Source organism: Nyctereutes procyonoides, unplaced genomic scaffold, assembly GCF_905146905.1.
Source record: "Nyctereutes procyonoides isolate TBG_1078 unplaced genomic scaffold, NYPRO_anot_genome, whole genome shotgun sequence".
NCBI classification, from domain to species: Eukaryota; Metazoa; Chordata; class Mammalia; order Carnivora; family Canidae; genus Nyctereutes; species Nyctereutes procyonoides.
The window spans coordinates 24,055,784-24,078,135 of NW_026575082.1; the positions used below are offsets into that span (position 1 = coordinate 24,055,784).

At 41.6% G+C, this 22,352-nt stretch overlaps 1 protein-coding gene across 1 annotated transcript; it reads right to left on the reverse strand.

Moving 5' to 3' along the window:
• Positions 1-10,630: 10,630 nt before the first annotated feature.
• On the reverse strand, positions 10,631-16,078 carry LOC129514529 (melanocortin receptor 5). Its single transcript, XM_055333160.1, has 2 exons — positions 15,948-16,078; positions 10,631-14,405 (listed from the first exon to the last, which is right to left on the reverse strand). Exon 2 carries the CDS (start codon positions 14,377-14,379, stop codon positions 13,402-13,404), a length of 978 nt encoding a protein of 325 aa, XP_055189135.1. The 5' UTR covers positions 14,380-14,405; positions 15,948-16,078; the 3' UTR covers positions 10,631-13,401.
• Between the last annotated feature and the right edge of the window lie 6,274 nt (positions 16,079-22,352).

The following is a 22,352-nucleotide window of genomic DNA, read 5'->3' on the forward strand; positions in this document are numbered from 1 at the left end:
CAAACATCTTGCCTACTTGCCTCTCCGTGACCCCACATGGATTTTTTAGATACTACTATGCTCGTGGTAAATGTTACCTGCTTGTACCACCTAGAAATGTGCTTCTTAACTGTTTACAAATATCTACTATAGGCAAACTCTTCCAAACCAGAGCCAAAAATTGAAGGCACATTTTTTTTAAATCATAGGTATATTCATGACTGTACCCCCAGTGCCTAGCCATATTGTTGGGCAGTACTGTAAACTCTTCCATCCCCCTTTTGTCCTGGTGTCCCAATTACCAGACCTCCTCAGTTTTAACCATCCAGTGCCCCATTCAGGCTGGTAGGAGCTCAGGCCATGACAGGTGTGTCCTTGGTTTTGACTCTCTCAATTCCATTTCCTGCTAGAGTCACACACAGTCAAGGATGGACCATGAGACCCTTTAGGGAAAAAACTGCCTCTTACTCACTATTATGTTCCCAATGTTGGGCACTCAATAATTGGTTGGTGCATAAATAAATGAATGTGGGGCCTTAGAAAATAATGACTTGCCCAAAAGAAGTAACATTAATGCAGAAACCCCAAACACTGCAAAAGTATTTGGGTGAGGTGCTAGCAGCCTATAAGGATGCCTCACCCAGGCCCATTTGGAAATCTTGAAAGATATGCTCCTCTTAACCATCAGTGCTTCCTGTAGCCATCCCTGACATGATGGGGGATGCAGTGGCCACAAGGGTTCAATGTGGGGACTTCTTATAAGCCATATCTGGGCAAAGAGGGGCTTGAAGAGTCTGCTGCTGCACTCCCAGAAGAAGGGTTTGGAGTATGCCTGGTGCCCCTTTTGGATGCAAAACTCTGAGCTGCCTGAAGCCATAATATCAGAGCTATGGGTCCAGACCAAAATTTTATAGTTACCCCTAGCATCTGTGCTTACCAGTCACTCTTATCCAGAACCTCAGCTACCTACCACCTCCCATCCTCATCCTACCCTGCCCCCCACACAGAGGATGGCATGGTGCAGAAATGCACAGTCCCAGGAAGGAGCATGGAGCCAAACTGGGCCCCTGGCAAATGCAGCAAGAAACCAAAATAAGCAAAGGCATCCCAGGACTTAACAACAACAATGAAATGCAGCAATTTTTTGAAACCCCTGAGTCTGAATTGGGAGACAACTATATATTAGATGTACAACCTTAGACAACTTGTTTACGGTGGTTGGAGAATTACATGAGAGGATCCTTTCAAAATACATAGAATATTGCAGTTTGCATTCAAGGTATTTTTTAGTAGTTTTTAAACAGTAGGGTTTTGAGGAAAATTCTCTGCTAGGGACACTTTGGCCGGTCAGAGGGTTAGATGGAAGATAGGACATAAATGTGAGATATGTTCACTGCCACCTGCTGGCAGTAAAAAGTTTGACCATTAACTTTGAAAGGCCATCAAATACTGAACAGATGAATGGATGCCTTGGGGACTCTGTCCATCTCCTATGACCTGAGTTATGGTCTTTGACCAATTGCTTTGTACTCTCTAGTTAAGAGTCAAGGTAAGAAGAAAGACAATAGAACATGATCAAGGTGCCAGGTAAGGTAGGACTCCTTAATATTGAAAGGTTCTTGTCTTGGGTGTGGCCACGTGCTTGTAAGGACAACAGTTGGAACCAGGCACTGGATTCTGGGCAATCTCCTGTTTTTCTGCTTTGCACAGAAGACAGATCCTGCTAACCCTGCTAGTCTAGTTCAAATAGACTTATCATTCAAGTATCTATCTCCACTTCTTTTTTAAAATCCACAGAAATGACAATTTAAAAAAAGTATAAAAAGGAATGAATTCATAAAAGCACTGAGAACAGTGTGGGAGATGTCAGAGGATTACAACTTGTGATGAATTTAGGGAGCTGGAAGGTGGATGGGTCATATTGACAGATAAATGGACTAAGGAGCACCACAGCCCAGAGCACATAGGAGAGAAACCTAGAATGGTGCCCACCAGTTTTTCACAGCAAAGCCCACCAGGGTCAGCAGGATAGAAGCCAGGATGAAAGAAAGGAAGAAATGTAGGTGATTATATAAGAACTATTTGTAGATCTATGGCATGGCCTGCACACTGCACCACTAAGAATGCCTTCAAGGTCAATGTAAAGTAATACCCATTAAACACCCAGGAGGCCACCTAGGAGGACCTGGCTTCTGAGCGTGAAGGTCAGAATTCTAGAATAATCCCTTCCCATTTTAGCTCAGCTGGGTAGGGGTGTGCTCAGCCTATTCTCCCTCTCACACTCTTCAGGTAACCTCTGATAATTTATGTGCCCCGCTCACTCATAGAGAGCCACCCAATCAGCCTTTTTTCATTTAAGAAAACATCAAGGATACCAACCAAAAGCTAAATCAATCAGACCCACTCCTTCGTTTATATGTATGAATGGAAAAAAGTGTCACCTAGCATAGGAGAGAAATAAGCAATATAAATGGAAAGGAGCAAGATCAATAAAAGGATTGACTCTGAAAAAACAAGTGATTCAAATAACATAGACAAAGTGTGGATCCATTAATTCAAAAACAGTTTGCTATGACAGCAAGACAATGAAAAGATAAACAAGAAGTCATAGAAATTAAAAATATAATTTCCAAATTAAAAATCCAATAGAAAACATGAGGAAAAGAAGGAAAAGTTGAAGAAGTCTTCTTGAATGCATAACAAAAAGACAAAAGTAGGAAGAGAATATGAAGATAAAGATTAAGCCACATGGAGGATTAATCCAGATGGACCAACATTGACTAATAGGAGTTACAAAGAGACACAGAGAAGTGAGAAAAGACAAAAAATAACGAGAAATAATAGAAGACAATTTCCCAGAACTGAATAACAACATTTGTATGGAATGTTCCAATCTATGATTTGGACATGATGGCTAGAGCTCTAGCAGCCTTCTTGGATCATGGATTGAACTTGAGAATGATAGAAGACTTGATTCTTTATGGCACCCGAGAGCACCAGTCTAAGCTTGAGGGCCTACCTCCAGACTTTTTTTTCTGTGAAAGGGAAATAAACTTTCATTTTAGTAGGTCACTGTTGTTTGCAGGTTCTCTGTTATATACAATGAACCAAAATTCAGTTATGTACTGTCCAAGATGGTAGTCACTAACCACATGTGATTTTTAAGTGTAAATATAAATTAAATTAGAAATTAGAAACTAGAAATTCAGATCTTCAGTCATAATAGTCACATTTTATTTATCTTTTTAATTTAAATTCAATTTAGTTAACATATACTGTATTATTAGTTTCAGGGGTAGAATTTAGCGATTCATCAGTTGCACATAACATCCAGTGTTCATTACATCAAGTGCCTTCCTTTTTTTTTTAATGTTTTTTTTTTCCGTCCTTGCATTATTTTCTAAATTTTTTTATTTTATTTATTTATGATAGGCACACACACACAGAGAGAGAGAGAGAGAGAGAGAGAGAGAGGGAGAGAGGCAGAGACACAGGCAGAGGGAGAAGCAGGCTCCATGCACCGGGAGCCTGACGTGGGATTCGATCCCGGGTCTCCAGGATCACGCCCTGGGCCAAAGACAGGCGCTAAACCGCTGCGCCACCCAGGGATCCCTCAAGTGCCTTCCTTAATGCCCATCACTCAATTACTCCATCCCCCCACGTCCCCTCCAACAATCCTCTGTTTCCTATAGTTAAGATTCTCTTACGGCTTGCCTCTCTCTGTTTCTGTTATATTTCTCCCTTTCCCCTATGTTCATCTGTTTTGTTTCTTATAGTCCACATACAAGTGAAATCATATGGTAGTTGCCTTTCTCTAATTGACTTATTTCACTTAGCTTCACTTAGCATAATACCCTCTAGTTTCATCCACATTGTTGCAAATGACAAGATTTTATTCTTTAGTCATTTATCTGTTGACGGACATCTGAGCTTTTTCTACAGTTTGGCTACTGAGGACATTGCTGCCATAAACATTCGGGTACAGGTGCTCCTCTTCAGATCACGACATTTGTATCTTTGGAGTAAATACCTAGTAGTGCAATTGGGTCATAGGGTGGCTCTATTTTTAACTTCTTGAGGAAACTCCATTCTGTTTTCCAGAGTGGAGAGAGTTCCCCTTTCTCCACATTCTCACCAACATTTTTTGTTTCCTGACTTATTAATTTCAGTCATTCTGACCAGTATGAAGTGGTATCTCATTGTGGTTTTGATTTGTATTTCCCTGATGTCAAGTGACGTGGAGCATTTTTCTCATGTGTCTGTTGTCTATTTGCATGTCTTCTTTGAAGAAATGTCTATTCATATCTTCTGTCCATATTTTGACTGGATTATTTGTTTTTTGGGTATAGAGTTTGATAAGTTCTTTATAGATTTTCGATACTAGCCCTTTATCTGATAGGTCATTTGCAAATATCTTTTCCTCTTCCATAGGTTGCCTTTTTGTTTTGTTGATAAAAAGCAAAGGCAAAAGCTTTTTTATCTTGATGAAATCCTAATAGTTCATTTTTGCTTTTGTTTCCCTGGCCTTTGAAGATGTGTCTAGCAAGGAGTTGCTGTGGCTGAGGTTGAAGAGTTGCTGCCTGCATTCTCTTCTAGGACTTTGATGGACTTCTGTCTCACATTAAGGTCTTTCATCCATTTTGAGTTTATTTTTGTGTCTGGTGTAAGAAAGTGGTCCAGTTTCATTCTTCTACATGTGGCAGTCTAATTTTTCCAACATCATTTGTTGAAGAGACTATCTTTTTTCCATTGGATATTCTTTCCTGCTTTGTTGAAGATTAGTTGACCACAGAGTTGAGGGTACATTTGTATGGTCTCTATTCTTTTCCATTGATCTATGTGTGTGTTGTTGTGCCAGTACCATATTGTCTTGATGATTACAACTTTGCAATACAGACTGAAGTCTGGAATTGTGATGTCTCTGGCTTTAGTTTCCATTTTCAATATCCCCCTGGCTCTTTGTGATCTTTTCTGGTTCCATACAAATTTTAGGGTTGTTTGTTCCAGCTCTGTGAAAAATGTTGATGATATTTTGATAAGGATTAGATTGAATGTGGAGATTGCTTTGGGTAGCATAGACATTTTAACAATATTTGTTCTTCCAATCCACAATCATGGAAAATTTTTCCATTTCATTGTGCCTTCCTCAATTTCTTTTGTAAGTTTTCTATTTACCTTTTCTGTTAGGTTTATTCCTAGGTATCTTATGGCTTTTAGTGCAATTGTAAATGGGACTGACTCATTGATTTCTTGTTCTTATGTCTCATTGTTAGTGTAGAGAAATGCAACTGACTTCTGTGCATTGATTTTAATATCCTATGACTTTCACACCAGCCACATTTTAGATGCTCAACCACTACCTGTAGCTAGTGGCTGCTGTAAGGGACAGAGAAGCTATAAACCATTTCCATCATTTTGGAAAGTTCTCTTGGACAGTGCTGCCCTAAATGATGCAAGTCCTTTTTCACAGAGATTTTCATGTCCTGGTAAAGGACATAAACTTTGCTGTCTGAATTTCCTGGCAGAATGTGTGTCATGTATGACTGTGATCAAAATGGATCCATGAAAGACAAGGCATTTGAGATTCATGTTAAATAAAGTTCCCATGGATGTAGAGAGGGTGTTCCAAGCTTAGTGAGCAGCTTTAACAAAATCTGGAAGCAGAAAGGCATAAGTCATGTTCAGAGGAGTCTCACCTTATTAAGGTGTAGGATGACTAGAAGATTGAATAATATTTTGGAGATCATTGAAGATTAAGGTGAGGATTGGGTACTTATAAGATAAACAGTGCTGTTTTTGAAGGTTTCTGATGTGTATTTTCCCAAAACACCAGCAGAAGCTTAGAAGGGAAATTAAGATTAGAGATGAAGGATTTGCGGTTCATATGCTGAGGGATAAAAATCAAAACCACAGAAGCTGATGAGACCTCTGAGAAAAAAAATAGTATAAGATAAAAGGAAAAATTATAACTGTGGGCAATGGGAGAGATCAAAGAGAAGGTAGTGACACTGGCACAGGGAAGTGGCCCAGAACAGGACAAGGAGTGTTAGGTAGGCTAAGGAAGGAAGCTTTAAGAAGCAGATAATAGTTTTAAATATTACAAAGGAGGCAAGAGGGCAGAGAATGAGAAAGGTGTTCGGAACTGTGAGTGGTACTTCAGCAGGGTGCTGTGAATTGACACCACACTGTCAATCCCAGTAACCTTGATAGAAAGAAAAAGTAAGCAAGGTATTTAGTGGTAAAGAAGAGGGGACAAAAATAGGGAACCAGCTTAAGAATCTATCAGGTTTCTGTTGGGAAGTTTTTAAGGGTGCTTTTACATGTTCCTGCTCTCATGCCTCGTTATTTCTAGTAATGTAATTGTGACCCAGAATGTGCTGATATGACTGGGGTACACTGTAGTGTAATGCAGAGAAGGGTCAAGCCTCCCTTTATTATGCATCAACACATAATAATTGTATTATTCTCTACTTAAAATGCATTATCACTGTAAAGACAAAGTCAGTCCGTGGAAAACGTGGTCAAGTCTTTTTTTAAGAACTTGACTTAAAAGGCTTTAAAGGTATATTTGTTCTTCGAGTAAGGGCAATGATGCAAAAAAAAAAAAAACAGAAGAAAGGAAGATTTAAAAGGAGGAATGGGGCAGACATACAGCAAATTGTGATATTAAAAATATCAGAAAAAGAACAATAGGAGTTAGCATTCAATCTAGAGGCCAAAAACTCAGCATAATTTTATTGGACACTGAAAGAAGAACCAACATAATGTAGGCAAACAGTCCAATAATCAGATATCCAATAAACTAGAATCTGAGTCCCTTTGTATAAAATTTGATAGTTAATTGGATATCAAGCAATTGATGACTTCCTTTAGATGACTTCTGTTCTCTGCATCCCATTGCATGCCTGTTCTAGGCCCTCAGTCCCACATTCTGCCCAATTGTAACAGCCTCCCTACCTCCCTCCCAATGTTAATGCAAAGTCACCCTCAAACTACTTTGCCAGCACAGATTTTATTGGATCATGGTCATGTTTATTAAAAGAGAAGAAAAAAGAAAGAGAAACTTTCAATGCTCTCCCTAGTTCCTACCAGAGAAATGTAAAATAGATTCTTCTTCTTGGCTTTCAAGGCCCATACAATCCCACTTCTATAGTTCCTAGTACATACCAGGGATTTTCCACTCTTGCCCCAACATAAACTCTTGAGTCTAGTCTGCTATCTTGCCACTAACAAATACTTGAGTGAAAATTAATGCTTTCTCACATCCTATGTTCCCCTTTCCTCCAACTATGAAAATCCAACCCTCCTTCAAGGATTTATAAACATACTTATGTATTAATCTCCCTTGATTTTACTAATTTTAAATCTAATATTTCTTCTCTCAAATTTCACATAGTGATTCTACATGGAGTAGGTGGAAAGAGACAAATATATTCTAATCACCTTAGGGGCTTTTCCAAACCAATCATCCCATTCCCATTCCAAAACTCTTCTGTGTACCCCACAACCACCTGTGAGTATCAGTGCTACTGATATGGGAATCCACCATACCCCTCATTTGTCACAGCTATAAATAAATTATATACTATTTTTATTCTGAGACAAATTACAATGTGTCTATGTTTTCACACACCTCCAAGCAATTCTCTGATACCAACAAGGCGTCCTACAATTCAGCTCAATTCTGATACTAACTACCTGGACTTAACATCAGATACCACAAGGTAAGAACTCAGTTCCTACAAGACTGCCTCCACCTCACTTCAGACACCAATGGCAAGTCCAGTTGTCACCTGTGCTTCAGACCCACTGGCTATAGATAGAAGGATGCCACAACCCCCTCCTTTGGTTTGATTAATTTGCTAAAAAGGCTCACAGAACTCAGAAAAACATTTTACTTATGAGATTACTGGCTTATTATTAGAAAGAAAGAAAGAAAGAAAGAAAGAAAGAAAGAAAGAAAGAAAGAAAGAAAGAAAGAAAGAGAAAAAAAAGAGAAAAGAAAAAAAGAAAAAAGAAAAGAGAAAAGAAATGAAAAGAAGAAAAGAAAAGAAAAGAAAAAAGAAAAGAAAATTAAAGAGCCAGTTAGAAGAGGTGCATAAGACAAGGCACGGAAAAAGGGAGCTTCCATTTTCTTTTGCTCCCCACAGCCTTCCCATGTTCACCAACCTGAAAATTCTCTAAAGCCTGTCATTTTGGATTTTTATAAAGCCTTCATTACATTGGCGTGACTGATAAAATTATTGGCCAGTGATGATTGAACTCAATCTCCGGCACCCCACTCACTTCCTGGAGGTCAGGGAATGGGGTGATAGTGGAGATAGGACTGAACCATTCTAACCTTCTAATCTCGTGGTTGATTCCTCTGTTGACCAGCCCCCAGCCCTAGGTAATTCTGAATCCTTTAGGGGTATTCTAAAAGTCAGCTCATTAACATAACAAAGGACACCTGTATTGCTCTCATTATTTAGGGAATTCCAAAGGCTTGAGGAATACTGTACCAGGAATAAGAATAGAGACCAAATAGCTGTTTTATTATATATTGAAATATCACTCTAAGCCACACGAGTTCATTTATAATTACATAGAATGTACTTTCCTGTATATATGACTATTATAATTGAACTTAGTCTATCAGCTCCTTGAGGACAAAGACACTGAATGGCCACACTTACTGGCATTATGGCTGCGCATGATCGAAGTTGTTCAATGTCTCCAGCTCACTTTGATGTTAGATCATGGGACTTATTTTGACAATGGAAATGTGAGTAGAGTGGGCAGCCCGCGTGGCCTAATGGTTTAGTGCCATTTTCAGCCCAGGATGTGATCCTGGAGACCCAGGATTGAGTCCCACGTTGGGCCCCCTGCATAGAGCCTGCTTCTCTCTCTGCCTGAGTCTTTGCCTCTCTCTGTGTGTGTGTCTCTCATGAATAAATAAATAAAATCTCTTTAAAAAAAAAAAAAAGGAAATGTGAGTAGAAATAAAAACTCACATATCTGGATGGAGCTTCCATCACCCTGAGTCCCTGAGTAACTACAATGAGACTATCTGCTAATTTGTGCTAAGCATGTAACATGGAGGAAATATAAATTTTTGTTATGCTAAGTCACTGAGACTGGAGAGCTGTTTGTTTCTACAAGATAATCTTGGTTTTCAAAGTGTGGCCCTTGGACCAACAGCACTTGGGAGCTTCTTAAAAATGCAAAATCTAACTTCCTACTCCAGACTCACCAGATCTGAATCTGATTCTAATAAGTTCTCCTCATGTTTCATGGCTATTGAAGTTTGATAAGCACTGGCCTCGACTATCCTGACAAGTACAGAAATTGTTGCTTAAAAGTGGCTGAATCAAACAAAGGGTTGCTGAAGGGGAGGTGGGCAGGGGGATGGGGTAGCTGGGGGACGGGCAATGAGGAGGGCACTTGATGGGATGAGCACTGGGTGTTACACTATATGTTGACAAGTTGAATTTAAATTTTAAAAAAGTAAATGAAAGAAAAAAGAAAAATGGCTGAATCAAAACTTAAAATGGTACATAGAGAACAAGGAAGGATGGCAGTGCATGTTATGTGGTAAAGAAAAAGAGAGTCTGACTTATGGAAAATATACAAAATTATACAGGGATACGTTGGAAAACAGGACATCAGTAGTGTGTGTTGGTTATTGGGGGGATTTAATGAGATACTACAAGAAAGAGATGAGCTAAGGAAAGAAGTGACTGAATGCAAATATGAATAAAAACAGCACAACTGTGAATGCACTTAATGCCACTGAACTGTAGACTTAAAAATTAAAATGACATATTTCATGTTATATGTATTTATATGTATTTTATCACAGTTTTAGAAATAAATAAGATTCTTTGTGATACATTTGGACACATCTTTAAGGAAAAGAAAAATTCAAAAAATCTGGAGTCAAGGACTTCAGTTAGACAAAATGGCTCAAGAAAAAAAGAAACTAAATGCATGAGTCTCCCCCAAAGCCTGTTAGATTCAAAGCATACATGGATAAGAAGAAAGAAAAAGTCAAGGAGTGAAAAGGAGAAACATACAGCAAGCCTAGGAAATACATCTAGATCTGTGCTGTCCAATATGGTAGCAGTAGCCGCAGGGTCTGTTGAGCCCTGGATGTGTAATGCGTCATCTCCCGTTTTTCCCATTCTTGAATGAGAGTGTGTGTGTGTGGTCTCCTGTTCCACCATTATTCATTGGGGGGAAGTATCATATAAATTATCCTTTTGGTTTATTGGTCTCCAGATCAAGAGGAGCCACTTCTGGGCCTGATGTAGAGACTACTTACCTTTTCAGTTATTCCCTCACTCCAAACCTCTGATATGCACCCTACATTCCCCCAGTGAGAATTGCCGTTACAGCCATAGAAGAGTATGAGAGCCTTCATTTTACGTGTATGGTCTATGCCCCATAAATTCACATTTAATTATATGCAGAATCTTGAATTGTGGGCAAAGCTTCCCTGTATCTTGAAATATTCCCATCTTGAAAAAAATTTATGCCCTGTAATCCTGTAATCCCTTTGATGGTGGACATTATCTAATGGCCACTGGTTCTAGCCCCGTACTGAATACTAATAGGTGCTATCCCCAAGATAGTTACTTATTTACTAAAAGTCAGACTTTTGGACTATATATAATGTCAAGTTTACAATTTCACTTTATTTTCAGGAGTTAAATCATTTTGAACTGAGAAATGGCCATCATACAGATAATAACTACAGTCAAGGAAACTTCATCACTAATGAATGTACCTTCTCATTCTGCAGCAGCTGCTGACAAATTGGCAAGAAGACCAAAAATGCTCTGAATATCACACAACAGAACAATCAGTTCAAAAGGGTGGCCTAGTCCTTCCATTTTATTAACCATTTCTTTGAACACATAAAATTTTACATCAAATATAGTCCCTACATAAGCAGAAGGAGTTCCTATATAACACCATACAATAATTACACAGTTCATTTTGTGGAGGGGACTTTGTGCTGGGATTCCAGGGATTGGCTCACTTACAGATATTTGCCATGTCATTATATACATGTATTCCTTCCAACTGAAAACACATCTGAATACTAATTATTTCTGTCTCAATATATAGACATTAAGACATTTGAGTATTTCCCTAAAGACCTTTATAGAAAAGGTAAAAACCTTGTTTGAAGCCCTGAAGCACCAGAGCAGAGAGCCTAACTAGAACTGGATTCCCCGGTGGAGCCAATGTAAACCACTGGAGCTGAAGTTTGATCCTACCCAAGGATGGGAGCCCTACTGACCTCAGTTAGCACTCAGAGTGCCACCAGGCAATCTGCTATGGGCAGCAGATTAAGTACACATTTGTTTAGCACCAATAACAAACATCAGTCGAGTGCCTACTCTGTGCTAGAAACTGCTAAAGACATCACGGACTGCAGTTTCCCATCATAACTATGCAGAGATCACTTACGTGCATGAGTAGAAACAAGGAGGTTCTGCTAAAATGTTGGGAAGCATTTGAAGAGCTTGCTATTCTTTTACACCTCAGTTGTCAACAACCTGCTAACTTGCCATTTTCCAAAGATTTGGATACTTTATCCACTTTCCTGCTTGTGCCAGCACTGGTAGTTTGTTGTTGTTGTTTTGTCTTGTTCTGTTTTTACTCTGAGCTGCCAAATGGGAGGATCATGTCTATAAGTTATTTGTGTGGACTCTACCCAGGAAGTGTTACTCTATATCTTGGCAAATTGAACACCAATAAAAAATAAATTTATAAAAAAAAAAAAAGGAACTATACCCAGGAAGTTCCTCTGCTCCCATAGACTTCAACAGCTCATCATTGTGTGACCCCCATGGTCTTTATTTATACTTTATATTTCCTTCCCTGGGAATAGTCTAGACATGAATATCCAAAACAAAAGAGAAGATATTAACACCAAAAATAATAGGATGGAATATGAGAGCTGTAAGGACCAAGCTCTTCACTCTGGATAAGAGCACTGAGACCAAGCAGTTAGAGATGTGCCCAAGGTAACAGAACTGCTCTGTGGCAAAGCAGTCCTCCTGCTTTCTGGGTCACTGTTCCAACTACTGACCAGTGAGCACTGCCTTCTGCATCCTCCCCTTGTATTTATCCCATCTAAAACTTTTTTTTTTGAGACTTTATGTATTTGAGAGACAGAATGAGTGAAAGAGGGAGAGAGAAGGAGCGGGGGAGGGGCAAAGGGAGAATCAGATTTCCCACTGGGCAGGGAGCCCTATGACTCGGGGCTTGACTCTAGGACTCCAGGATTACGACCTGAGCTGAAGGCAGATGCTTAACTGACTGAGCCACCCAGAGGCCCAACCATCAGCAACATTTCTTTAAAATAAGTAGTGAATCTTTATGGTGCTTCACAAGTTTTCAAGATGTTCTCACACTTTTTCATGCAGTTCTTATGACCATCCAGTGACATCCAGTGACATCAACACAGATGTGAAAACTGAAATGAGATGGCTAAGGTGACATTGCCTGTCGGTGGCAGAGTCAAGACCTAACCTGAAATTTTCTCCCTCCCTTCTACATCAGAGAAGACGAGATTCTATGCATTAGATGGGCACCTGATGGCCGGCGCCCGAGCCAGGCTGCAATGTGCAAAGTATACAGTGAAGGGGTCTCAGAATCCAAGACATTCTGTCTGAGAAGGTCAAAGATAACTTGACTATGGGCATGTGCTATATGCAGGGTGGGTGGCACCTAGAGCCCATAACATGACCCCAAAACACTGATTTGGAAACCCTGGACCGAGTGAGAATAAGACAAAGAGGCTTTCACACCACATGAGGCAAGGCTCATGTCTGGGCAGGTACGAAAACATGATTGACAGAAGTGTAATTAAGGCAATTCCATCCTTGGACAATTACGGACATAATGCAGAAAATCAAAAGTTCAGGAAAAGAGAGCTGTAGAGATGTCCCATAACAAATGAATCAAATCTCAAATGGAAAGAATTAGACCATTTAATTCTGCCCTGAAGAGCACGGGTGACTCGCGGGAGCATCAAGCTAAATGACGGAGCTGCTCCTGGGGAAAGAAAGTAACCACGCAGCTTGTCTTTCATGACTTCAGTGGTAGCTGTTCCTCCCGCTGAGATCTCCGTCCAGAAGGCTTTATCTTCCCTGAACGCAGACTTACTTGATGGAGGATAGACCAGACCGCCAGAAATGGGTAGGACCGGGAGAAAAATCAGGAATGAGATGGGACAGTAAGAAACGGTCACACACCATTCCCCAAATGGGTAAGCGGCACGTGCTTGTCTGACCCAACAACTTCCGCAGGGGGAAATACAGGACAACTTAGACATAGAATAAAGATTAACAGGATGCATACTTCTGATTTCCAGCTTTCTGGCTCCCTCCTTGGCTGTACGAAGGTGCATAAGGAAGAACTTCTTGCTTAATACCTGCTAAGGAACCTGCGGGGTATTCGGAAACCGTGGCAACAAATGATCTCTTTGAAGGACTTCCTCATCTCCTGGCTGCGGAAGGCATATATCAGAGGGTCGATGACAGAATTACACATGATGAGTATGAGGTACATATTAAAGTAAGACATAAAGCAAGAACAGTAGAAGTTCTGGGGGCAGGAAATCATCAAGATGAGATGGAGGAAGAACGGAGCCCAGCACACGATGAAGATGCCCAGCAACATGGTCAGGGTGACGGCCCCTCTCATGCTGGCCGTCTGCCTCACAGAGCTGCAGCCACGCAGAGCTGCTATCCGCTTGACGTGAGTCCGCGCCAGGAGGAACATGTGTATGTACAGGGACACCATGAGGAAGAGCATGGTGAAGAACATGGAGATGAGGCAGACGATGACATACGTGGACTCATAGTAGACGATGAAAACGATGCCGCAGCCTGTGCAAAAGGTCCAGATACACGTGATAATCACTCTGGAACGCCTCACGGTCATGATGTGGTGGTAGCGCAGGGCGTAGAAGATGGTGACGTACCTGTCCACCGCGATGGCCAGCAAGCTGCACATGGAAGCCACCACGGAAATGCAGATCATGGAGTCGAACACATTGTCAATGTGACGCACAAAAGCATCTGCTATCACCACGTGCTTATTATTTATTAAGTATATGGTGATGGTCTCCCAGGTGTTAGACATGCTCACTAGCATGTCAGCTACCGCTAAGCTGCACACAAAGAAATACATGGGGGAGTGCAGGTTCTTGTTCTTCACTATGGCTCCTATAACCAGGATGTTCTCCAAGAGGCTGATGAGACCTAGAGTCAGAAACACCTCCACAGCAATGCCCATCTCTTCACACGGCGAAGACTTGTTCTTGACATTTGGTCCTGAAAAGTTGCCCTCTGTGGCATTCGAGTTGAGATCCAAGAAAAGCAAGTGAAATGAGGAATTCATTGTTCCTCTTCTTGGCAACAAATTTACTGTAAAACAGGTTTGAATTCGTGATTCAGAGAGGTTAACGGTCTACCAAAGGAGCACGACAGCATCCAAGGGCAAGCACAACCTAGGAACGAGGCTGGATGGACTCAACACATGAGCCTGAGGCTGGGGTGCCCCAATCCGCCTGGGTCCCTGGCATGTGCCCCACCCCCCACGCGGGCTTAGAATGTTCATCAGCGAATGGATAAAGAAGCTGTGGTCTCTGTATACAGCGGGATATTCCTCAGCCATTAGAAACGACAAACACCCACCATTTGCTTCGACATGGATGGACCTGGAGGGTATGATGCTGAGTGAAGTAAGTCCATCAGAGAAGGACACACATTATATGGTCTCATTCATGTGGGGAATATAAAAAATAGTTAAATGAGTGGGAAATGAGTTAAATGTTAGAAAATAGTTAAATGAGTGGGAAATATCGGAAAGGGAGACAGGACATGAGAGACTCCTAATTCTGGGAAATGAACTAGGGGTGGTGGAAGGGGAGGTGTGGGGGGGGCGGGGGTGACTGGGTGATGGGCACTGAGGGGGCACTTGATGGGATGAGCACTGGGTGTTATTCTCTATGTTGCCAAATTGAACACCAATAAAAAATAAATTTACAAAAAAAATAATTTAAAAAATTAAAAACAATTTTTTCATCAGCTTCCTCTGCCTTCCTTCCTTTGGCTCCTGGTCTTTCACATGCCTCTTACTGGAGTGACCATACATCTCAATGTGCCCAGGACACTTTCACTTTTTATGCTTATTGTCCTAGCACCCGAGTTTGCTCTCAGAAGTGCCCTGAACCCACAACCTACAAAGTCCCTTGCAGTCTGATTTTCATATTTCCAAGGCAACTGCACTGCATTTTTCTCAAGTGAGAACAGATTTATGAAGGACTGGCAGGCCTTCTTTCTCTCCTAAGAGAAAAAGATGGGTGCCTCTCAGAATTTGTCCTCATACTTCTAAAACCCACTAGGACTCGGTCCCCCTAGTTGTAAGGGAGTCTAACCAGGGTGATAATGTGAGCATGATCACAGGCAAAAAGTTACTGTCTTCAATGCGTAAACCTAAGTTGCACATATGTATTAAAATTGGAGCTCACAGAATGCTGTTTTTCCCTTAATAAATATTTTCCGGGACTTCTGCTTTTGAAACTCCACAAAGTCTGATTGACAGATAGTCTCAGAAATTTCACAGAAACAAAGGATTTAAATTTGCCAAATAGAGCAAGATACTTCATTCCTTTGTTGCTCAATTTTTCTCCTATAATTTATCTTTAAAAATGCCTTGTTATCCAGACTCAGAGCACATTTGGGGATAGAGCTAGATTTTTTTGTCAGCATTCTCATCATCAGTAAAAAGTATTTATTAACTTGTAATCTATTTGCTATTATATCTGAGATGTCGACCAATTAAAGTATTGCCTTAAACATCATATCAAGCTGTTTAAATACCCAGTTAGCTCTCTTCCACATGTAAGTCAGGCATAATGCTGCATTCCTTCCAAGACAATTTTAATAGAAAATGCGGCTATTTACCAGGGCTCCGCCGCACCTCTTCTCTCGCACAGCAGCCTTTGGGGTCCTCGCCGGGGACGCTGGCTCAGCCTGGGCACCTGGCATCCACTGGCTAAATGCCATCACCCTGGGACAGGATCCTCTGAGCCAAGTGCTAGGGCAGCCTGAGCCTCAGTCAGGACTCTCTGGCCTTTATGCCGCTTGCCGACCCGCCTCCCTGTTGCCACCCACTTTGGACCCGGTTCGCTTTCTCTTCCCAGCCTTGGGCTGAGCTACCACCTAGTGGCTAGAGACAGAGAGCTGGCCAGGCCGCGCAGCCGGCCACCGGCCTTTGGAGCTCTAAGGGCGCTTGCATACAACAATGTTCTCGTGCTTCTGGAAAGTCCTTCCCCAAAAGTGCGTTCAAATGTGTTTTCTAGCTGGTTGTTCTTTTTGACATTGCTTCCTTTCTCTTTCTATTATGCACTGATGCAAATGCTGCCAGAGAGTGTGACAGCTCAGCCTCTCCTCTCCCTGTTAAATCCTCCTATCCGGAGTCAGCCCCTGGTTCCTGGGAAACCAGAGCCTGGGAAACACTCAGCCGGCCGTGACCCTGATACACACCCTCTTGTTGGTCCGGGACTGTCTGCCACGTGAGCAAAAGGAGAAAACGGATTTTCCCCTGGCCAAATATCCTGGCTTTTGGCGATAGTTTCTTTCTAGACCTCTGCTACCTAAAACACTGGCGTCTGACGCCTCCTGCAAGTAACCCAGGGTATCGCCAGGCTCACTCTTTTAAAATTCTGCTAGATTTGCTTTGAAGTTTTTTTTGTCTTTGTGTGTCTTTCTCAGATTTTGCTATTTATGTTATGCTGGCCTTGTCACTTTGTCAAATAAACTGGGGGATATTGTTTCACATGGTTTTCCATAGTGGCTGCACCAATTTACACGCCCACCAGCAGTTCATGAGGGTTCCCCTTCCTCCACATCCTTGAATAAACTACCTCTTGTCTTCTTCGTGATAGTCATCCTAACAGGTAGCAGGCGATAACTCCTGTGGGTCTGACTTTCATCAGATCTTATTATACGTCCTTGCTGTGCTGAGGCCCACATTAGAGGTTATCATGGGTCCAGCCAAGGGGACTTCGGATCCTACTGCAGAGGCAAAGCTTACGTAGTGAAGCACTGAGAGAGCAGCCAGAATTATAGAAAGACAGATTCGAGTGTTTTTAACTCCAAGGTTTACAAAACATTTTCCTATATTAACTCACTTGATGCTCATAGCAACCCTGGGAGGCATCAATGTTATCGCCATTGTCATCGTTGGGGGCTTTGAGGCTCGGAGAAGCTGGATGGATCTTCTGATATCACTTGACTAGTAAGTGGCAGGACCCAGCTGCTGCAGCCAGGTCTTCTCAGCCCCGAGCTCATGCCCGTATGCACATTCATGCCCATGTTCGTGTGGGGACTATAGGCAGTGGCGTCCTAACCATGCACCATATTTCCTATGAACATTTATTGAAAGCCTACCATGTTCTGCAAGTCCAGATTCTCAGCAAATTCTCCCAACAACCCGTCTAGTCCATAACTTAGCACCAGCCTACAGATGAGGAAACCGAGGCTCAGAGCAGTTGTGTTAACTGACTCCTGGGCTGATAATGAAACCAGGAATGGAATCCAGCCTGTAACCACTTCTATAAGCACAGAGTCTAATGTCTTCAATCTGCGGACTCGGTCACCTGCTGTAGAGGAGGAAACTCGGGATTCCCGAGGCGGCCGGAGGAGAGCAGAGGGACGATTTGAAGCAAAGTAGGGGAGAGGTGACCAGGCAGAGGCAGGGAAGGGAAGCATGACCAGAAGCAGGAGGACGGCCCCTGGGGTCGTAGGTGGGAGCAGTGCATGCAAGCCCTCTGAGGGCACGCCACACTGAGCGGAGACAAGCTGATAGCTTTGAGGGTCAGGAGGAAAGCCAGACTGGGACTTCCCACAACCCAAGGCGCTGGGGAGGCCACCGGGCTGGACCACGCCTTGCTCTGTAGCTTGTGAGGAGGGCCTGGTCTCACTCTAAGAGCAACGGGAAGCCCTAAGCAGATCAGTACAGTCGTGAGGCGATGAAACCAGAGGAGCTCAGGAGTGAAGGAGTCAGGGGCAATGCCTCACAATGGACAGGTCCCTGGGCCCAGTCTCCTGATCCCCCAGCACCCAGCACCCAGCACCCGGCACCCGGCACCCGGCGAGTAAGCACGCCAATTCCGCGTGACCAAACTCTTGGCAGTAGCAGCAAAATCACAAAGTGGTCCTGGTGGACACACGTGCACACGGGGGATGGCCCTGAATGGAGAGACCATGGACTGCACAACGTTTACTCCCGCTTTTCTTCCTCGGGTACGACAGGGAGGATGTGGAGTTTGGGATTTATTATGGAGTTTGGGGCTTTTTAAATTATTTTTATTTGTTTTTACTGTTTTCAAGTTTGTTTTGCCCTGACTACCGGAAGGGCACAGCCCCTCGAATGCCACCCCTAAGTGTGGGAGTCGGGACTCTGTAAACCTTCGAGGATCTCGACTTTAAACAGGATTCAATGACCATATTTTGTACTTAGTATGAAGTTAAGGATCTTAGAGAAAAAAACTGAGTAGATGAAGTCCTTTCCTTTTAGAAGCATAGAAATCCTAAACAGCAAATTGAGCTCCCTCAGCGGACTCCTTCTGTAGGATACTGTACTGCTCGCTGGAGAGGCGCGTGCAGATTCCTTCCCCTAACATTCAGGTAACCATCGGGAACTTAGCCACAGTATGGGGAGGAAGGTCTCTTTGCCAGTTTTTAAATCTTTCCTAGTGTTCTTGTGGTTACCTTGCCGATTTTTACTCAAGAAATTTCTTCTACACTGATTGTTATTTCGGGTTTTACAATAAAACTGCTTTTTTATAACATGATGCTCTCTCTACTCAATTTTTTTTTCCTTCTCTCCGTCTCCTTTGTCCACTCAATTCCTATTCATTCTTTTAGATCTAGGCCAGTACTTCCTCCTGGGAGTCTTTTGAAGAATATCCCTACACTGGCTGTGAGTGCCAGCCGTCTTCTGCATTGTTTTATAATTATCTGTCTGACTGTAGACTTCCTGGTTGCAGGACTCCCCTTGGTGGCCCCAGAGATCATCACTGGCTTGACATTTTCCTTTCCTCTTCTCAGTCATGTGAACCCAGTGTGGCCTTGATCAACCATTAGCCACAGGATTAATTAGAAGGTGGCCCAACCCAGGAAAGCAAGCAGACATTCCTCAGGGACCCCTGAGAAGGAATTTTATTTCTACCACAAAGAGGACACTCTATCTCCACTACTAAGTATGATGTAAAGTCCTATATAGTCCTAGTAGTAGTTAACTACCAACTTCCCACCCGAAGGACAATCAGCCGTAAGAATGAGCCTAAAAAGTCCGGGGGCTCAGTGGTTTAGTGCTGCCTTCGGCCCAGGGCCTGATCCCGGGGTTCTGGGATCGAGTCCCCGTTGGGCTCCCTGCATGGAGCCTGCTACTCCCTCTGCCTGTGTCTCTACCTCTCTCTCTGTGTGCGTGTCTCTCATGAATAAATAGATACAACCTTAAAAAAAAAAAAAAAGGAATGAGCTTAACAGTAGGAACCAAACGAGGATTCAGCTCTTCTTCAAGCCCACCCTTTACTGGACTTTCAGTTACATGAATTAACGTATTATCTTTATCATTTAAACAAGTTACACCCAGCTTTCCTCCTCTGAACATAGAAAGGTGTGAAGAGGAGGTAAGTAATGAGAGAGAAATCAGTCAGTAGGATATAGTTCTCTCTCTCTTTTTTTTTTAAGATTTTATTTATTTGAGAGAGAGAGTACAAGGGAGGAAGGGACAGAGGAATAGGGAGAAGCAGACTTCCTACTGAGCAGGAAGTCTGACACGAGGCTTGATCCTGGACCTCAAGACTATAAGGTCCTATCCTAGGACCTCAAGACCTAAGCCGAAGGCAGATGCTTAACTGACTGAGCTACCCAGGCACCCCTAATCAGGTTATATTTCTTTTAAGTACACACAATGTACATTTTTACTTACCCACTGTGGATATAAATACAGTAAGTATTTGCTTAATATCTGTTAATAAAAATGAGATATAATTATGTAGAATGATGCTAAGAATACCTTTCCTCAGTTTTCACAGCAGGGTGACCGTTGTTATTAAGATTTTCCCTGTTGGCGTTTTCTTTTATTTACTTTATAATTTTTTAGAAACTGTGTTTATTAAAAAAAAGAAACTGTTTATTAATTTGATAAGTTTTAGCCATGAGCTCTCTTACAATTTCTATCACAAGAAATGATTTGAATATGTGTTCACTCATATGCAGAATATAAGAAATAGTGCAAGGGACCATGAGGGAAGGAGAGGAAACTGAATGGGGAAAAATCAGAGAGGAAGACAAACCATGAGAGACCCTTAGCTCGGGGGAACAAACTGAGGGTTACTGAAGGGGAGGTGGGGGGGGGGGACAGGGGACTGAGTGATGGGCTTAAGGAGGGCATGTGATGGAATGAGCACTGGGTGTTAGAGCAACCAATGAATTATTGAAAACTATATCTGAAACTAATATGTTAGCAAATTGAATTTAAATTAAAAAACAAAGAGATGATGTGAGAAATGGCAATGAGCAAAAAGCACTTGTGTGTCCATCCTGTGGCTTGCACCTTCCATCTCTGTGGGAGTTCTTACTGGACAAAGATTTATGAGGATCTGATCTTTGGAGCCGTGCCCTCAGACACCACTTACTACATACTATACTGAATGTAAATTAGTCCAAGAAGAGTTTCCATGGACTTTACTTCTTGAATCTCCTTGTTTTCAGTCATAAACTAATATGCAAATACAGTTGATCTTGGCCTTTAAAAATTTACATACTAAGAAAATCTAATGTGAAAAGACTTTGCCAAGTATGTTATTAGTGATATTTTTATGAGTGCCTCTTAGCCCTTTCAAGTCTCTAGTTTCTATGGGTGCATATGGAAGGAAAGGAGCATCTACTCAAAAATACCCCTATAAAAATCAATCACTGTCTCAATGAAAATCTTTTTTTACTTTTCTAAATTATATCCAATTGACATGTTTTCTAGGAATGCAAAATGAAATTCAATTTAAAAAATAATTGAGTAACAATATCAACACAAATCCACTCTCAAAACGTAAGGCAAGAAATTTTATGTTAACTGCTAGGATTTAAGCAGATTCTTTTACCCTCTTGCAAGACTTTACATAAGGATATAGTCCAAGTAAAAGGTAAAGCAAATGCCATAGAGATAGTAATTGAAGAATTATTCATAATACCAAAAAGAAGCAATAGGATAATAACTAATTGAATCCTTGTGTGTCCTTGAATCCTTGTGAGAGAAATATTAACCAACCATTAAAAATTAGGAAAATCATTATTCAGCTTTAAAATGTTTATGATATGCTCATGGATCAGAAGAACAAAAATTGTTAAAATGTCTGTACTGGGATGCCTGAGTGGCTCAGTGGTTGAGCGTCTGCCTTTGGCTTAGGTCATGATTCTGGGATCCCGGGATCGAGTTCTTCACTGGGCTCCCCACAGGGAGCGTGCTTCTCCCTCTGCCTATGTCTCTGCCTCTCTCTCTGTGTCTGTCATGAATAAATAAATAAAATCTTTTTAAAAGTTAAAAATAAAATAAAATGTCTATACTACCCAAAGCCATTTACGCATTAATGCAATTCCCAACACAATTCCAACAGCACTTTTCAAAGAGCTAGAACAAACAATCCTAAAATTTGTATGGAACCAAAAAAGACCCCAAATAGCCCAAAAAATGATGAAAAAGAAAAACAAAACTGGAGGCATCACAATTCCAGATTTCAAGCTATATTACAAAACTGTGATTATCAAGACAGTGTGGTAGTGGCACAAAGACAGACACATAGACCAATGGAAGAGAATAGAGAACCCAGAAATGGGCCCTCAACTCTATGGTCAGCTAATCTTCGACAAAGCAGGAAAGAATATTCAATGGAAAAGAGTCTCCTCAACAGTGTTGGGGAAACTGGGCAGTCACATGCAGAAGAACGACACTGGACCACTTTCTTACACCCTACACAAAAATAAATTCAAGGTGGATGAAAGACCTTAATGTGAGATGGAATCCATTAAAATCCTAGAGGAGAACACAGGCAGAAACTTTTTGACCTCAGCTGCAGCGACTGCTTACTAGACATGTCTCCAAACACAAGGTAAATAAAAGCAAAAATGTATTATTGGGACTTCATCAAGATAAAAAGCATTTGCACGGCAAAGGAAACAGTCAAAAAAACTGAAAGGTAGCCTATAGAATGGGAGAAGATATTTGCAAATGACATATCTGATAAAGGATTAGTATCCAAAATCTACAAAGAACTTATCAAACTCAACATTCAAAAAAACAGA